Raw genomic sequence first — 18,573 nt, 5'->3', positions numbered from 1 at the left:
TCTCCATTTCAAATACTACAGAGTGTTTAAGGGTAGAAAAACAACCATATCAATGACAAACGATGTCATTACTTGCACTTTAAATAAGCAGAATGTGATTGTGTGGGTGAGGCGGCGATGGCGTCCACGCTGCCGGCACAGCTCTGTTCCCCGCGACTTCTTTCGACATCCTGACAGGATGTGCCCAGGCGTGGGGATTTATGGGGGAATAAAGAGGATTTGCAACTGACGCCTGTGTCTGCACGGTGGCGAAATCTGCTCCACTGAACTCCAGGAGCACATGCTTTACAGTCACACCTCTCTGTCTCTGCACTGGAATGACTAATTGCCGCCCTGGTCAGAATTCTATCCCAACGATCTGTCAGGCTGGAGATCAGGACTGCAAGCTTGTCACCAGGGCTGATTACATGGGGTATAATTTGAGTTCTCCATTTTTTCCCTTTTAATAGTTTTCTGCTTCAGAGAAAGCCTCATAATGAATGGTCGTCTCACACACACATACACACAAACACATTTCAATTTATAGACGCAATTACAAGGACATAATTGAAACAATGACTCTCCTGAAACCAAATACATCTTGAAGTAACACTTTTCTGGGTACTGGCAGGACAATGGGGCATTGCTGCAAGGGCTGTCAATAGTCATTTTGCAGCACTGAGCTGCTTACATCACTATCTTTTGTATTTGCTGCAGTTCGAAAAGGAAATGAACTTAATAAGCGTGTGAGGCCAATCTCCTGCAAATAATTTTTCTTAGAGCAGCAGGAGCAGACCTTCAACCAAGAACAATACTATCCCCAGAAGAACTCCAATGCCGCAACCACTAAATACATTTCCAGAGTCCTTTTGTAGTAACTGAACAGTGCAACGAATACAGCGGTGACATTTAGCGGAAGAGCTGAAATACAAGTGAAGGTCTGTCTGCAACTAATAAAAAGCGGTAAATGAATGGAAATTGTGACTGTGAGTTTGACAGCATCGACAGAATCCTCAGTACAAAAGCCTCAAGGTGCCCATCTCTACTTCACACTTCCCCCCTTAAGAGCTTTTTTCAATGCGTGTTCTCCTGCAGAATTCAATGCGAAGGGATAGGTTGCCTTCTTCTCAATTTTGTCAACCTCGTCCAACGCCTCCCTCTCTCCCTGCCTTGGCCTTATCTACTGGAAAATCAGGATAAGAGAATAAAAGTCGATCAATGACACTCGGTGCTCCCGCTTCAATCAACTCATAGCACGTAACAGGGGCAAACTACAAACCCTCCTGTGCTAAGTAGAGATGTGATAATCATTTAAAACAATATTACTGCAGTGGAACGCTCTTTCAACTTAAGGGTGGGCTGGCATTAGAACCCTGCTCCCCTGAGACCAATTAAGACGGACCATTATAATATTTTCTTTCTTTAATAACTGTTCAAAGGAGAGAGAAAAAACCTTGGGTCAGACAAAATATAACACTGCTCCAAGAGGGAATCGGGAGTAAATAAATATAAAGGCGGATAGAAAAGACAAATTAGCATTTCTAAATGTTTCTTTAATTCTTCCAGTGAAGTACTTCAAACGGCGGGCGATACATGCGAGAGTTGAAATGGGATCTGGTAAATGTTTAATGATTAATTATGTTGAATATTAAATGCACTCTGTGTTTGTTGAAGTCAAAAGTCTACATGGAGGATGACTTGACTCCCAAGACAAAACAGACGTGGAGCTCTGCCAAGATCCAACAACCAGTATTACCACCGGGGGGAGAAAACAGCGCCGGAGAAACCATCTGCTGCCAAATCAGCCTAAATATAAGAAAAAATATGTTCAAATACAAAAAGTTCAGTCAAGGGGTAAAATTTAATAATGGAAATATACAAAAATAACATCACTGCACTAGTCCAAAAACATAGATAAAATAAAACTGTAAAATAGACTGAAACTGAAATATCAAAACAACAACACAATAAACACAAATAAACTCTGTAAAATAAACTGTAAAAACAAAACAAAAGACTTCATATAAAAATCTAAAACGTAGTAAAATATAAAACAAAAATAACAAAATAAACCTGATGGCCTTTTCTTATTATTACTATTAAGGATTGGAAGCTTGCTGAATGCAGCTTCCGATCCTTCAGCAGACTGTAGGTTTCCACGTGCAGAACATAAATTCCACCTGCACTCTAGCTTCAGAGAAACATAAGGTTCTGTTCTATCAAGTCTACAAGATAAATCCTTGTTACAAGTCTTTCCTCTGGCTCCTCTACACTAGCTGGTGGATGGGGGACGGGGAGGGTGTTACTGAAGGCTTTACCCAGGATATGTTGTCCCTGCCTGGGATCATCTCTGAGCGTCTGACGAGCTGGAGCATTATCGCCACACACTCCCTTTACTCTACCCGACAATGCGATTCTGGGTAAACTCGACCGTCTGCCCGACTGAAAAACGAGCGCTGACCTGATATCCACACGGTCGCGTATTTTGCTGCGATGCTCAAACCTCCCAGGCTGCCTGCTGTACATTCTGCAAGCCTGTGTTTGGGTTTGTTGTTTGTTGTTTGTTGTTTTTTCAGATTTGCTCTGTCAGCTTCTGATGCATTTTTTATTTAGTCTGTGAAATCTTTTTTGGAAGCCTTTTATGTAAACCTGCAGTAACAGAAGAGACTGAGGATCTGTTTGTTCAGGGGTCTATTTGCAATGCTTAGTCAAATTTGATATCATACAGTTTAGAGCTTTATGAATTCAAGATGTAAAAGAGAGACATGGACAATACATTTAGTTATTAGGACATCTACACCATCATTTGATGTAACTAGTTGCTGAAATACATCACCTCTGAGTAACTAAACTTTTGATTTTTACGTGCTATATATATATATATATATATATATTAACACATATATATATATAATACTTATCTGCACCACTGCTGTGCACAATGAGCGAAACCAGTTTTTTAGTTTTTTCATGGTACTGTTTTGTGGAGACTGTTCCCTAAAAGCTGCTCTACTCTGATTGACTGCATGCATGAGGCCTGACCTGGCAACACCCAGCGATGTTGACCAAATGCTCGCTAATCTCATGCTTGGTGTGTGTGTGTGCGCATGTGTGTCCGACCAGCGCTTTAGCAGGGTAAAAGGAAATGGGACATGTTGACGTCAGCGCCTTATGTGAGGGAAGCACCAAATGAAAAACAAAGCTTACTGTCTGCATTTCGTCTGAAGATCAAGGTTTGTAACTTTGATTTGAGTTCAGCACGTCACGCTTAACAATATCACAGTGCAATAAAGACAACAAAAAGGATAATAAGGTGCCTTTAAACCTGCAGAGACTCAGCAGCTAACATGTGTGCTCACTATATCTGAGGTATTTGTCATTTTGTGTGACAGTTATGAATATCTACTTTTTCCAGACACAAGATGTTAAATAAGAGGCTTCTGGTTTTAGAGTAAATATTCAATAAAACACGTAGGAACACGGCTTGAAAACTTTTGAACACAAAGGCACATTTTTATGAAAGGATAACTTTTCCCTCCCATGAGGTCTGCACAGCCTCTGCATCTTTAAGACGTGCAGAGACCTGACAATATGAACTCCTCAGAACATTTCTGAACATGAAACACCAAAGAAGACAAACAACTGTGGGATTCTGTGCTTTACCATGGCATTTGATCCCCTCAGCACAAAATCATATTTAGACCATGAACTGCTGCCTCTGTTGCTAGGCTACACCGAGAAGGGGAAAAACGCTTATCAGGGAGGAGAAAATGTAGCGGCATTTGAAAGCATCACGTTTTAGAAATTAAAAGGGATATTTACTATCAAGTATGAACCATAGAAAGATGAAGCAGCGCATTAACGACTTTCACAAACCCCATTACAGGTTTCTTTCTCTCTCTCGCTCTCCTTTTTTTTCAACACATAAGGCGCCCACGTTAAGAATCTGCTGTTGTGGATGTTGATTAATAAATGACGGTAAATTGTCAAGTGAGCACCTCCATTCAGCTGAAGTGCTCAGATTGTGAACGCAGCTTTCAAAATGGAGCAAAAAAAAAAAAACCCCAACAAAATTTAAAATTCAGCAACACCGCCGCCACCGTCGTTTCTTAAAATCGCTGGCGCTTGATGAGAGAGCCGAACCACCTCTGATGGCTCCAGTGAGTGTGTGAAGGCACATGCTGCGTATAATGAATGAATGAGATATTGTGCTGTATAGTTTGTCACTGGCGAGAGGAAAACGCTATACTGTGCTGTTATGCTGATTAAGGTACTGCAAAGCAATCTACTGCGAGCCAGCTTAGCTTTGCCCCTGTGACAGGGTATTTAGAAGAGTAGTGAACTGCAAGAAAGCTCAATTACATCCTCCCAGCATGTACTGCATAAATCACGGTAAATCCTCTTTCAAGCCTGTCTTTCGGAAATTACTGAAATGTTACTGTAGAAAATACGGAGACGGCCGAAAGTCTGGATCGAGGCTTATAGAAAATTCGCCGAGCTGTGCTTCCTGTTTTGACGGCGCCACACCCAGAGGGGAGGGGGGGTAGGGGGTTGGTTGAGAATGAAACGGAGCTCCGTCCTGCTTTTGTGATTACTTTCCACTGTCGCCCAAACAAAAAAAAACTTCCATGATTCAAAACTAATTTAAAATACACTATGCAGAAGTGCAGCATCATGGTGAAAAGACATACATAGAAAATCAAAGAGAGCTCGCACATAAGAGCGCTGACGCTGCCGTTTCCGAGGCAACGTGCCCTGCTCCTAATAAAGGAAAAACATAATGAATAAACGGACAGAAAATAAGCACAAATAAAGCGATGAAAGGGCAGCTAATTGACTGCATTAACTCCAAAGCACATCTCCAACAAAGCCCAGCCAGAGCTGCAAATCTGTTGGTTAAACAAGGATCCATAGAATGTTTCTCTGTGCATCTGCATCCGAGAATAATGAGTCGCAGCAAATCCTATAAAGTTTGTATGCGACGCAGCCTTAATGTAAAGGGTTTTTTTGAATGATCCTGCCACAATCAGACAAACAAGGTAACTGAGCGGAAGAAGGGATGAGTCATGCCGCAGTCACGACTGGACTTATTGGCTGCGGCCTCACATTAGGAGTCTTAAAGCTATCATTTTTGTGCAGCGCGTGGACTGCGGTACAGTTCGCAACAAAGGGATGAAAATTGCCGCGTCTCCAAAGCATCTATTGATAAACCGATCTATTCTTTAAGGATAGTTTTTGTATTGAAAATGTCACATTCTGGCATATCCAAATGTCAGCTCCCAAGGTTGCCTCGCCAGTCTGTCGAGCCTTTCACGAGGCCTTTTTAAATGAAAGTGATTCTGTGTAAGAAGAAAAAAAAGGCTAATATTGAAGTTAAATTTTGCGACGGATCTAAATCAATGTATAAACTAATGCATACACACGACGGTAAAAGGTTGTCGCGCTGCAAACGAGGCGCTTTTCATTTACTCTGTATGTCTTTGAGAAAATAAGTTATTGATGTTTGCAGCCTTGTGAGGACGGAATGTGAGTGACATTTGTAGGGGAGATGTAAAGGGCATTATAATATGATGGATGGGGCCGCTCCAGATAGGGCCGCAGATGCCGATAAGATAGCAGGAGAGTCTCTGTACATCCCCCCCGCCCCCCGTCCGCAGCAGCATCACACATGTGACTGTGGAAAAAAGGTGCGTGACAGGTGTGTGTGACAGCCCCCCGTGCTTCCTGAGCCTCCAATGTCACCTATCAGGAGAGCACCATCTGATTAAAAGCGGTCAAGCCACAGTCTTGCAGTGCGATCCCCTCGAACCCCGCCCCCCCCAAACCCCCCGATCACATGTACAGACACACACAAGCATGCACGCCACACACAATCACACACACTCACACACTCATGATTGCGGATAGGGACAGGAGTGGGGGGAATACAGTACCTTGCGTGTTGACTGGGTTGGTGGTGGGTGTGGGGATAGTGGTGGGAGCATCTGGATGAAAAGAGTCAAAAATAAAGAACATGTATAAGAAATAAAGGAAGACAGGAGTAAAGAAAGAGACAAAAGCATCCATCTGTATGAGTCAAACACAAAGACTAAATGTTTAAATGTGCTGCTACTAATTTTTTTTTCCTTTTCTAATTTAGTATAATTAATAACGTCTAGCAATCACGAAATCGTATTGTGTTTTTTTTTCTTCTTTCTTACAGTCTCTCTCTCTCTCTCTCTCTCTCTCTCTCTCTCTCTCCCTCTCCCTCTCCCCCTTTCTCTCTCTCTCTCTCTCTCTCTCACTCTCTCTCTCAATAATTAAGTCAAAGTGCAAATTAAGCCACTCTGGTGGTCTCCTGCTGCAGCACAGCAGTGCCCTGAGCAGCATCACCCCCCCTCCCCCCACCCGCCCCCTCCTATACTGTACTGATTAGGCCTGTCACTAACCCCCTCCCCCCCGCCCCCCCAAAAGAAAATAATCAGGAAAGACAAAATGGAGGGCAATTCAGGTATGCATCCGTACTAAGAGGGTTGAAAGCGCCCTCATCAGTGGAATATATGCCCGTCTGTTGCGCAGGGTGGGGTGTGTGTGTGTGTGTGTAGGGGGGGGGGGGGGGGGTAGTGGCGACCCCTTGCTGCGGGAGAGTCACAGTGGGGGAAATTGGCTGGCTGTCTCCATGCCTTTACTGTCTGCACTCCATCAAAAGGCAGCAGTGGGGGACCACACACTCCCAAACTAATGATAAAACATCAAGGACGGCGTAATGTTGCCGCCGGGGATGGAGTGTATGGCAGAGGTGGTGTTGGGGGGGTATCAGGGTATCGGGAACAGATTCGCCTCTGACAGTATTTGAAGGTGGTGGGGGGGGAGGGGGCGCAGGATTTCTCTCTCCCTGTGACCGAAGGCAGTCTGATAGCCGAAATGTCAGTGTCTGGAAGAGGGAAATTGGCCATTCAGGGAAGAGGGTCTTCACAAAGGCTGGGATAGGATGTGGCACATATAATAGCCAGGCGAACAAGAATTCTCCATGGGCAATTTCCAGGCTGGATGACTCTGGGCTCCATATTATGAGAGCTGAAATATGAGTGTATTTTGGAGGGGCCCATATTTTCAGGGAGCATTTGTATCAGTGAGGGATTTGATAGGAGAAAATTTAACCATAAAGTGAAACAATGTAGGAGAAATTGTTTATCTATGCCTGCTTAAACCTGCCTGCCAACGAGGCGGCGCGGTAGATATGTTTTGCTTTGCCCCCTTTTCCGTCTGTTTGTTTTCTCTCGCTTAAAAGTTCCTTTTGTCTGCGGATTCGAAATGGATTTTCTTCGCAAAACGAGGGGAAAATTCCTGCAAAAGAGTCCCGTTGATGAAATTAGTTTGGATTATGAATAATTCATTAACGTGCTGATGTGTCAAATGTTGTTTGCGCAGTATGGTGCACGATTGATAGAATCAGTGTGATTCACAAGGACACATTGTCACAGCGGCCTTTCGTGAGAACCGGGCTGTCTGTGCGCTATCTGCTCATGTTATTCAATATCCTGAAAATGGAAGAATTTCCAGTGGATTGCAAATCTTTGACTTCTTGTGTTTGGAAGATTTATGGGTCAAAAAGTCAAACGCGGGGTAAACCATGGCAGTAAAGGCGGCATTGTTCTCCTGCCAAGCGCCAGTGTCCGTGAGTTATAGCGCCGGGTCACCTCTGTGGGAGAAAAGGCCTGTGTGAGCAGCTTACACCCACACCTGACACCAGCCAGGGGGCACAATTCACATCCTGCCGCAGACACACCCACACAGAGAGCAGCATGACAGCCTCTTTCTTGGCCTTTAGAGCAGCCACTTACAATATATGCACCACAATAGAATTTGATTTGACATGGATTTACATCAGGCTCACACCTGTCTGGGTTGTCGCACACTGAAAGGTCATTACTCTTGGTGAAATAGTAAGAGCCTGAAGGAGCAGCTAAGAGGGTGGCAGCAGCATGAAAGAGGATTGATGGACAATTCGCTTTGGCTCTATCAATACTGCTCATGAGAAAATATTTATCAAGAACAAAACAACTCATTAAAGCCAAACTATTTTGCCGCATGCAGTTGGTTAAACAAAAGACACGAAGCTGATTCTGACAGGTCTGTGATGGATAGCTTCATGGGAGCACAAGCGCATAAATTGAAAAATAAAGCAAGAATATTCATGGAAGAGGGGAATTTGTAATACTGTTGAGGCTGGAGTGGGTGGGTGGGTGGGATGGGAGGGCAGCTGGGGTTGTGCAGAGCTTAGTCCCGTTGCCACACAGAGGGAACAGCATACCTGCCAGAATAACATGAGAATACCACCAGAAAACCAATGCACATACATAAACACACACACGCTAATTAAGCTACTGTATCAAGCATGATTAGTCTGGGAAAACAAACCCTCATGTGGACCACAACATGATTTTGTCTGGCATTAAATCCTCCGGAAAAGAGGAGTGGGAATCACAAACATAATTATATGCAGTTATTAACACCTTTTACCAATCTCCTGTGTCTCATTATAGCAGGCTGGAGTCACACAGCTTTCAACAGTCAAACAGCAGAGATGCAGTGTGAACTGGTAAAATATGTGGATGGGAAGTTAATGATTGAAGAAGGTGAATTATGGCCAAAGGCGCTAAAATTGATAACATAGTGTATGTAAACCACAATGTGAAGCAGCACTTTGATTAAAAAATATGGCGTGACTCAAACGGCGGCAGACTTCTTAAATGCTGCAGGCAATTACTCGCAAACTTCATCGCTATTAGAACATTTGACATTATTATTTAAAGGATCTTTGTTTGAGGAATGGATGAAAAGCCTTCCAAACTGCTCCATAAAATATCTGAGCCGATTCACTGAGAGTCTCAGTCATCATGAATGCAACGGAATCTTCTAGCAACAATTAAGAATTTAGTCATGAAAGCCTGAATACGTCTGCCTTGAGTGAGCTATTTGCCGGCATATGCTGTCCTTTTGTTACAGAGTGATCATTATGGGTCCATTGGGAACAAGCAGATGTCATCATCTGCCTGGCAGAGCGCGATGATGAATAACCATGGGGCGGCAAAGTTATGAGAGTCACAGGAAACCTATGTCAGTGACAAAGTCACACGTGTCAGCTGGTGGAATAAACACGTCGCTTCCCTGCACGCCAGGAACGACACACTGGTCTGTATGTGCCGCGACGACGTCAAATCTCTATTTAAAATGTATTCCACTCTGTATATTGCTATAATTTGTTGCTTTTTCATACCATTGCTAGTATCTCAACCGGGTAAAACTGGAATATCAATGCTGCTCTGCACACACTTTCCTGGGAGATTTGGATGAGTGAGTTTAAATGTGGTTTATAAAACATCCTTAATACTCCACACAACACTTACGCAGTGATTTCACAAGCTTTGAATGGTTCATACAAGGTATGAAAATTAAGTTCCGGCAATTTTTTCTGTGCTTTCGCAGTCAGTTTATGTCTTTGTTTAAATTCCCGCTGACCCCGGCTGGTTTGGGCCCTAAACTCACCCCTGTCCACTGCTGCCTTGGCAAATGCGGCAACGTTACAAGTTATTTTCACAAAAACACATTTTCTGAATGTTTTCAACACACATTTGCTTATCACCCAGACTGTAAACAGTTTAGTGTCATGCAGTTCAAGGCCATCAGCTCGAGCTTAACAAGCAGACTGAGGAAAAACCAAAACGACTGTGACCTGTTTGCTTTCTGCAATCTCCCAAAATCCATCGCGAGGCCATTTTCATAAACAGCTTTGCTTTTAGCATCACATGTTTTCACAAGATTTGCCTTCATTTTCAAACCCGACAGTCAGCATCAACGTGTAATGTAGGTGATGGTATGACATGACAGGCTCCTTCCTTTGCCGGGGGGGCTACGTTTGAGAAAAGTGCAGACTGATGACGCTTATATCATTAACCCTTTCAGGTCAACCACTCTCACTGCTGTCTTACTGAGGTCATTCTGTCATTCAGCATCAACACACACATTTCTTTTTATTATTACATTGGCGGGTGGCGAGCGGGTGCTTGAGGCTCTGTTTCAGCTTTGCATCACAACAGGTTTCCCCAAATTGGCACGAGGTGCACCTGGAAAGTCAACACTGCGCTGCGGCAGAAAGATATGCTGATACAATCATTACATAAAACTATTGGCATTGTTCTCTAACCATTATGCAAAAATGATCCCCGCACAAAACACCACTACAAACTGTGGCGTGTGTATATCAGTGGGCTCCGAGTTAGTATTTATAATCGTATATTAATGAAGCTCCGCAAAAATGAATACTGAGCATTTGGTTTGTTTTGGGGTTTGCTTGCCAAATCCATTTGCCTGACAATCCTCACACATACGCACAGGAGGGCAGGGATCATCAGAATCGCTCAGGTGTGCTTTAAGTGTGAGTGTTTATTTGAGACGGAGCCATTTTTCACATTCCAACTATATGTATCTCAGTTTTGGCCCTCCAAAGCGCCACGAGATGTTAATATTTTAATCAACAGGTGTGAAAGACAAACAAAAATATGTTGCTGCTTCTGAAAGGTCACATTTGTTTAACATGGATCCTTGTGTAAAATTCCTCTTAATATGCAGAGTTATTCCCTGTACCTACCTATGAAAAGCCCACAGATTCACCTCGATTGACCCACGTGAAGACGAAGAGGCGCACAATATGCCTCATTCATCAATGTTTGCATATTTTGTTCCTTACAGCTTTGCATGCCCGAAGAATTATGAAGCAAATAAGTAAAGTTCGTGTCTGACTCATTTATTATGACGCCCAGATTGATCATACGGGGGGGGATTTGTTGATGATCTCAAGTGGTGGGTTTAGTGACTCAGGATTGTCACTAAACCCATTAAAGGCAGCTAAGTTTAGGGCTTTGTTTTTAAAAAATGACTTAAAATTGAGTGTTTATGATGGATGGATGCCAAACAAAGAGAACAGGAAGAAATAGAATAGAAACAAACCTGTCTGTTGGACCACGCGTGTTGCTTGTTGCTGAGAAACGCAAATGTGCCGCACTAAGGTGCTCTAACCTAAAACCAGGAGCAAAGAAAAAGTCTCTCTGGGTGCCAAGCGGAGCAGGACGCCCAAGGCCACATGACGAGCTGCATGCATGGGAGCGCGTGGGCTGCCCACTGAATGGCACCGAACCGCCAGGAAGATAGAGCCGGCAGACACAGGGCCAGAATGCAACGTGGTGAACTAAACCAACCTACGAATCCGAAAAGCCGCCATAATGTTTAACTCCATGGTCTTTGAAGTCTCCGTGGTGCATTTGGCGAGCTGTGTATTCTATGACGCACCGTGATTTCTACAGTCGTGAAGGTTTTCTCTGAAGCCCCTTTGTCTGGTTTGGAGAATATTGAAAAACCTCGCCTGAGGGGAAATGTTTAGGAATGGATGAATGATCTCATGCCATTCCACAGCGATCTCCGGGCACAAGCTGCTCTTTACGAAAAGCGCACGCCACACTGTTCCCTTACGGACTCACTACAATGTGTCCCACTGTGCGTTATCGTGACATTACTTTAAATCACAACTTCTAACGGCCAAAACAGATCTGCTTGTATTGTTTACAACTATTTCATGCTTACGTTGAAACCTTTTCCAGTATGAACATGGATCACAGACACGCCATGACTACATCCTTGAGCACAGGATGAGATCAATTTCGTTCACACGTGCTGTCAGTGATTGAGGTTCAATGTTCCAAGTAAACAAGAAACTAAGTAGAAACTAATTGACACTTGAAAATCTCCAACATTCCTACCAAACAACACGATACGAACGCTGCGTGGAACGAAAACTGAGCTCGCCAACAATAGTTACACCTGCTGCACGGCTTATTCTTCCTTCTAACACCTCTGCCAGCCATGACACATAACAACATGGAGCCTGAGAACATCCTTTTGCACGATTAAAATGTGATGAAGTCTCTCTGGCTTCGCAAACTTCCCTCCTGCTGTTCCGCCTTATGAAACGTGACGAGCAAAGCCACGTCGCCTGGTGCATCTTTCACCAATTTGTTTGCGAAAGCGTTTAAAGATTTTTATTCATATTACTATTATTATGTGTGACTGCAGCGCTGCGCAGACGCTGCCAGCAGCCTCACTCTGTTACAGGGGGCTTTATTTTATTATCTCATTAAATCTTTTATTGTAGATTGTGATGTGTTAACAAGAAACAAAGGAGACAGAAAAATTGCTATCAGCGCACCCTGACTGACAGTCGACCTAAGGTAGGGAAAGAAGAATAGGGGGAAGAAGAAGAAGAGGCTTTATTGAAGACAAGTTCAAGCTGAGGGGCACAAACCGGCCGTGGCATTTGAAGCGGGGTCCTGGGAGACATGGTCCCTCTGTTGGCCTTTACGGGTCGGCTGAAGGACACGTCGAAATTCTGACTGATTCAATATAAATCAACAGGAGCAAAAGCACCGTCTTCAATCCGGAAATGTGAAGTCAAATTTCCTCCGCGACATGTAATGAACAGAGTGGATAGTCTCCTAAGGATTTCTCTCTAAAGGGCACATATGCAGAAATCCATGTTCCTGTTTTATTTGGACTCTACAACAGGTGATCACTAGACTTCTACATTGTGTGTTTGTTTAACCATGCGTGTAGGCTGGTGAATTGAAATGTATGGTGTTCAATCTTGCCAAATTTCTCAATATTCACATACTTCTATATCTTACGATACTGCAATAAGATGCAACATGACGTGTACGCTTTAAATAACTGTACCACTGCGAAACATATTCCTGCATTCCACCTGTTTCCTGTCTGGCGTTTTCCGGTGTTACTTAGGCCCCCCCGGGCATCTAGCCGCTCTATATGACACTGTAATGTATAGCATCGGAGGCTGCGGTTTCTGAGTGTGATTTAGTGTCGCTTGCTCGTGTTCCACTTTCACTCTGCAACACAGGCTCTCACTTCAGAAACATAAAGAAACCACGCCTCCAGGGACGCCAACACTCCCAGAGTCAACAGTCGCTTTATCCATTGTTTTCTACGGTGCATTGTTAAGACTCCAACGTGCATTAATAGCGCAGTGGCAGCACAAATCTTCAGCATAAATTCGAAGCTCCATGGATTTGTCAACTGCAGCCACCTTCTGTGTTTTTAAGCTCCCTGTTCCTCTCAATAATGGCTCGCGTCCATATACGTCTGAAATGTGATTCCGTTTGTTGCCCAAATGCTGTAGTAAATCCTTATGAGTGTAATACAATCCCCCTGACGACCACGGCGACTGTAGGCAGCTAAATCTATAAACCTTTCTACATGAGTAATACAGACTGTCTCCTGGTGCAAAAGAGTGATGGTAGGCGTCTGAACGTTGGGGCCAGCTGGGCTGAATACCTACCATAGACATAGAGGATGTAGTCGTCGAATGCTTCGCCCACGGCGTTGGAAGCCACGCATCGGTAGGTGCCGTTGTAGGACTTATTGAGGTTCTCGATGTAGAGGCTGGAGCCGGAGACGACGGCGTGAGACGGCACATCCTCGTCCACTCTCAGCCAGTTGATCTGATGGGTACTGGAGAGGACAAATACCAGACACATCATTCAGACGCTGTCTATCCATACCAAAATCTGAAATGAAAGGTCAGAACTGAGATGGTCTCAGGAGGGCCATTGGCAGGCGCCGTCTAATGATGTACTTTATACAGAATGCAAACAACGGGTAACATTTAAATGCTACAATGAAATGTACTGTAAAGGTTAAGGCGGTGCTCAGACTAGCAGAAAAGGGATCCGCAACCAGAAAATGGAGGCTCAAACCTCTGTGTGGAGGAGCGTTTTACAAGAGAAGCACGATAACCGGATTTTTACTGGCATTAAGGCAAAACACAGAGTTGAATTCCTGCTAGGCCATGCAACGCAGCATGTCACGGGTATCTGTGTCGGATCGTACAGTTAAGTTTGACATTTGTCAGATGTCTGTTACTCTCACGCGCAAACACACACCTTATCTTTAGCTATTTTATCGCAGTGATAACTCTCTGGGGCTCCTGATTCCTGCACATTTCTCTCAGTCATAATTTTGTGTTTTGTTTTCCTAAAGTCGCAAAGTCTGTCAGAATACATGGACGGAATTAATCAAATGATATCTAAAATATGCTGAATTTATGTCTATTTAAATAATTGGTCCACTCATGCGAATACTTACTGTGGTTTCCCTTCCGCGACACACATCAAATCCAGATTGTCGCCCTCTCTGGTTAAACCTTCGGGATACGTCACCACGATCTTCACTTCTGGTTTATCTGGAAATGGCAAAAAACAAAACAAAATTACACAAATTTTCCAGCGCGTTCTTGTTTCTTTCACATCTACGGGCAAAGCAAATCATTACTAAATATAAATTATTATAAGTATAACTATTGCTGTATTTCAGAGTAAAGCGTTGAGCTAAACTTGGGCTTACCAATGAAATGTAACGCAAAAACAGCCGAGAGTAAAGCAGAGGAGGAGAATGAAAGTGATTATCTGACCAGCTCGGTAGACATCCAGTCAGTCTACAATACCTACAGCAAAATGATTTATTTCCGCTTATCAACGCTACCCTAAGATTACTAAAATGTCAAGCGGTTCCAGTTGAGGTTTCTCTGTCTCTCTTTTTCCCTTGAAAGGTCAGGCAAAACAGTAGTCTACCTGCAAAAATTAATATTCTCCCCCAAACTACAAGAAGGGTACTCTAACCTTTGTTTGATGTTTAACACAGTGTAAGTCGAGCATCTACTACCTCCTCAATCAATGCACCATTTAAAGAACATCTAAACATCATCTGACACCTCTGCCAGAAGCATAAAAAACCTCCCTTTCCCCTTTGTGGACACCGACACCCCAGAGGGCCGGCGTGCCAGCAGCCGTTAAGCTCAGAATAGCTGGACTTTCGTGATCGATAACTAGCGTTCTAAGGCAGCTAAAGGCGTACAGCACAGCCTGACCTGTTAGGGATGAATATGCACTGAGCCAACATATACACACAGACTGTCCACCCGGTCTACTTCTTGCCTAGGGAAAAGTAGAGTTTCAGGTCACTCACACAGCACTTCCAAGTGTCTTTGAGCCAGGAGGTCTTTTACAGCTGGGTGGTCAATGATGCAGTCCACTGGCACTCCATCATCCTCTTTGGTGACAGCGAATCTTACCCGGCTGCTGACGGTGAACATCCTGTCATACGTCTCCTCCACCGTTGTCTCACCTAGGATCCAATATCAAGCACGATAAAACGTTAACTACTGAGCGGCTCGACAAACAGGATTTTGAATCCTTTGCAGCCGCGGCGTCTTGCAATAACCGTAATGAGCGCGCTGCGGTTATAATGTCTTATACGAGCACGTTACCTGTCAAAGTGCACTCGGTTATCCGTTGGCATTTACATTTAATTTATGACTCAGCGGCGTGGGCTCCGAACGAGGCTGCGGGGGATCCAGACTGGGGCCCCGGGCCTTCAGTTCTGACAGGAGTGGTGAGGAGCGGCTGGGTCATATAAGCTTGATAATGAATGCTTCTGCAGCTTAAGTGTGGAGCATTGTTGGGGCGAACCCTGCAGTAATCTGCTGCCCACTAGGCCCTAGGCTGTCAGAGGGGCATTCATTTAGAGAGCATTACAATGCCACAGGGGCATCGCATTAGCTGCAGTGCTGAGTGTGATGGTTTACTCGCACTTAATGAAGTGAGGAAATAATTACAGCCCCACTCTGACCTGTAGCACACTTCCATTTCAGCCTTGTCACAGGGGAGCCCCACTGGACTCACGGAGGGCAAAACACTGTTGTTCCACAGTCGATGATCACCAATACGCACATGTGTGACCTCTTGATGGATATTAACCCCACGAAACGCGCACGCTCGCCAACTAAAGACCCGCCGATGTACAATTCAAAGCGGTGGGATCTGAAAGTGGTCAGCTTGCTTGAGGGCGTTAAATTTGACTGCTCTGCCTGCTGTGGTGTAAGAGCAGGCAGCTTGAAAAGCGTATTGATCCCTGGGGGAACGTTAAGTAAGTGATAATGATGGTGCGAGTAATAACAATAACAAACGAGAAGTAACAAAGGAAGACAAAGTTTGACGACAACGTGAGTGGAGAGTTAAAGAAGTAGATGTTTTTTTGCTTAAAAACAGTAATTATCGCGCTGTGTCATTACACAATCAGGCACAAACGGGCCAACAGTGCATCTCAATGTGATTATATGAATGATTACTTCTGTTATCGTCGTATTTATTCATTCCATTCATTTAGATCTGAGGAACTGTTATTTCTGATTCACGTCTTTGCGATTACAATTACATCAATGTACAGGCTGACCAACACGTGTCAATTATCAAATTCATCAAATCCCAAATGAGGAAAGCGGCAGCAGAGGATCAGGTCGCTGCGAGCACTGGCATCTGAATGCAGAGGTGCCTCGGAGTGTCGCGGCAGAGATGTCAAATCAAACGCTCTTGTGAGCATCAGCCACTGATCAATCTCTGCGCAATCAAGCATGGCCCGCTCTCAGGGTGACACTTTCCCAGTCAGATTCTAACCTCGGCCTCGCTCGCCTGCCAGCAAACCTGCCGAGCGGCCGCTGATGGCAGAGCGTTGCCACGGTGCTCTCATTGCCATCTGTAAAAAACATTGAATACAGAGCCATAGAAGGCAGATCGTTATTATGGCGTATTTGTGCCATTAGGCGAGCATGTTTGAATGAGATGTGTTGAATTAGTGTCTGATCGATGGAAATGAAATTTGGATGAGTTTTTAAGAAATTAGACTTTGATCTGCCAAGAGAGATTTTGGCTTGGATCAAACAATCTGATTACATCATATACAAGCTATTATGGTAGTTTACTTAAGTACTGCTGGCTTTCCATGCAAATCCCATGGCGAAACTGTGGTATAGTATATGCATGATGATGAAATAAAGCGGAACGCTGCAAACACGTCGATCCATGTCCCCACCATGGCCGTCCGCGCTGCAAAGGTTGCATTGCTTTTGCGTTGCATTTCACAACAGAACAGTAAAGCCCAAAAGCCACTGGGGAAAACTTTTCGCGAATCTCATTGGCAAATAAGTGTAGGACCCACACCATACACACACACACCCCTCCCCTCTGTGCTTGTCAGATGCTGCAGCAATCCAAGAGCTCTTTAAGTCGTCGCTGCACTACACGCAGCCTCACATGATCACATACAAATTCAAAGCACATCATTTAAATGTGGCCGTCTGATGGCGCCGCTGCCTCCCCGACACTTCAGCAGCCATGGCAGAGGAGCCAGGCTCAACTTCATTTAAATAATATTGCAGCTGTCATTTATGCTAACAAGTGTTTTTGCCACCTTGTGCGTGGAGTCTCTCTCTCTCTCTCTCTCTCTCGCTCTCTCGCTCTCTCGCTCGCCCGCTCTCTCTCAGGTCTGAAGCTGTCAGTCCTCTACCTGCCAGCATGATAAATGCTCGCAAAAAACCAATCGGGCCAATTTGAAAGTGTGTTCCGGCGTGTTAAATTAGCCAACAGTTTCCCCTCCTTGTCATATCTGTCTTCTCGTTCACATAGATGGAAGACAAATCAAACTTTTAAAACAGCCGATCAGACACTGTGATGTGTGATGTGCTAATAAATTGTTTAGCGCGTCCATAACGAGTCGCGATTTGTGTTTTCCCGGAGTACGGCGAGGACGTGACTCTCCGGCTCTCTTTATGTAGCCGCTGCCACCACGGATTAGCCTCATTCGGCATGTCGGCGGCATTTCGCTGATCTAACCGTCCCATCCTCCCTCTCTCTCTCTCTCTCCCTCTCTCTCCATCGTACACAACGACTCGACAACTCATAAACTGAAATTGACTCCGGCTCCTGTAGGGAACACTGGTGGCACAGATGGCATTTAGCTTCGGATTCACTCTTGCCTAAATATTTCATGTCTCAACAAGCCAAATGAATCCTCTCCATTCTAATACATATATAATTTGACAACAGGCCCAGAGATATCCACTCCGTGTAAATACGATATGACTAAAATGAATATCCCTCCATGCTGTACAATAAGTACATGATGAATAATTGATGACCCCTAATCATAACTGAGAGGTAATAAGGATTTTTCACCACAGCAGATTATATACCCCTCAATCCTGCCTACAGCGGGCCTGAGGCGACCAAATGTGCAAATATGGGCTCAGAACCGTGTTTATAATGTATACGCGCCTTAAAGTAGCTCCGTTAGAATCAAGATGGAGAGGATCCCGCAAACCGTACATATCCATCCATCGCCGTGCAAGAAATGCATTAAAGACATCAAGATTTGTAATTCACACAGGCGAATCGAGATGAAACGATCGTGTGAGAGCGCGGACGAAGACTGACGTGAGGTCTCGACACCAGCCTGTATTCCAACCGCAGGATTACACAGGGATGATTTCACACATGAAAAAGAATCGGAACAAACGAGCAGAGGAGACTTCTAGCCGCATGAGCCCGGACACTGCTATCGTCCAAGCTACTTCCCATACACATCAGTCAACATAATCAGTACAACGCGCATGAATGTTTTAGAGGAGGACTTCATTCTCCTCACAGAGGGAGCCTC

General features: G+C 44.4%; 1 protein-coding gene across 1 annotated transcript in view; it reads right to left on the bottom strand.

The window, feature by feature from the left end:
• Window positions 1–18,573, bottom strand: part of cadm1b (cell adhesion molecule 1b) — a 118,992-nt gene that overhangs the window by 7,551 nt on the left and 92,868 nt on the right. The window contains exons 6-9 of the mRNA XM_076146055.1: window positions 15,049–15,207; window positions 14,170–14,266; window positions 13,364–13,536; window positions 5,913–5,963 (exon numbers count right to left, since the gene is read on the bottom strand). Coding sequence (XP_076002170.1) covers window positions 5,913–5,963; window positions 13,364–13,536; window positions 14,170–14,266; window positions 15,049–15,207 — 480 coding nt within the window. The remainder of the gene's footprint in view (window positions 1–5,912; window positions 5,964–13,363; window positions 13,537–14,169; window positions 14,267–15,048; window positions 15,208–18,573) is intronic.

This window comes from Genypterus blacodes, unplaced genomic scaffold, assembly GCF_046128005.1.
Source record: "Genypterus blacodes isolate CSIRO-AG114 ecotype Tasmania unplaced genomic scaffold, CSIRO-AGI_Gbla_v1 ptg000032l_1, whole genome shotgun sequence".
Classification (NCBI taxonomy): domain Eukaryota; kingdom Metazoa; phylum Chordata; class Actinopteri; order Ophidiiformes; family Ophidiidae; genus Genypterus; species Genypterus blacodes.
Note: the sequence above shows the minus strand (reverse complement) of the source record. Positions and strands in the feature narration are given on the sequence as shown.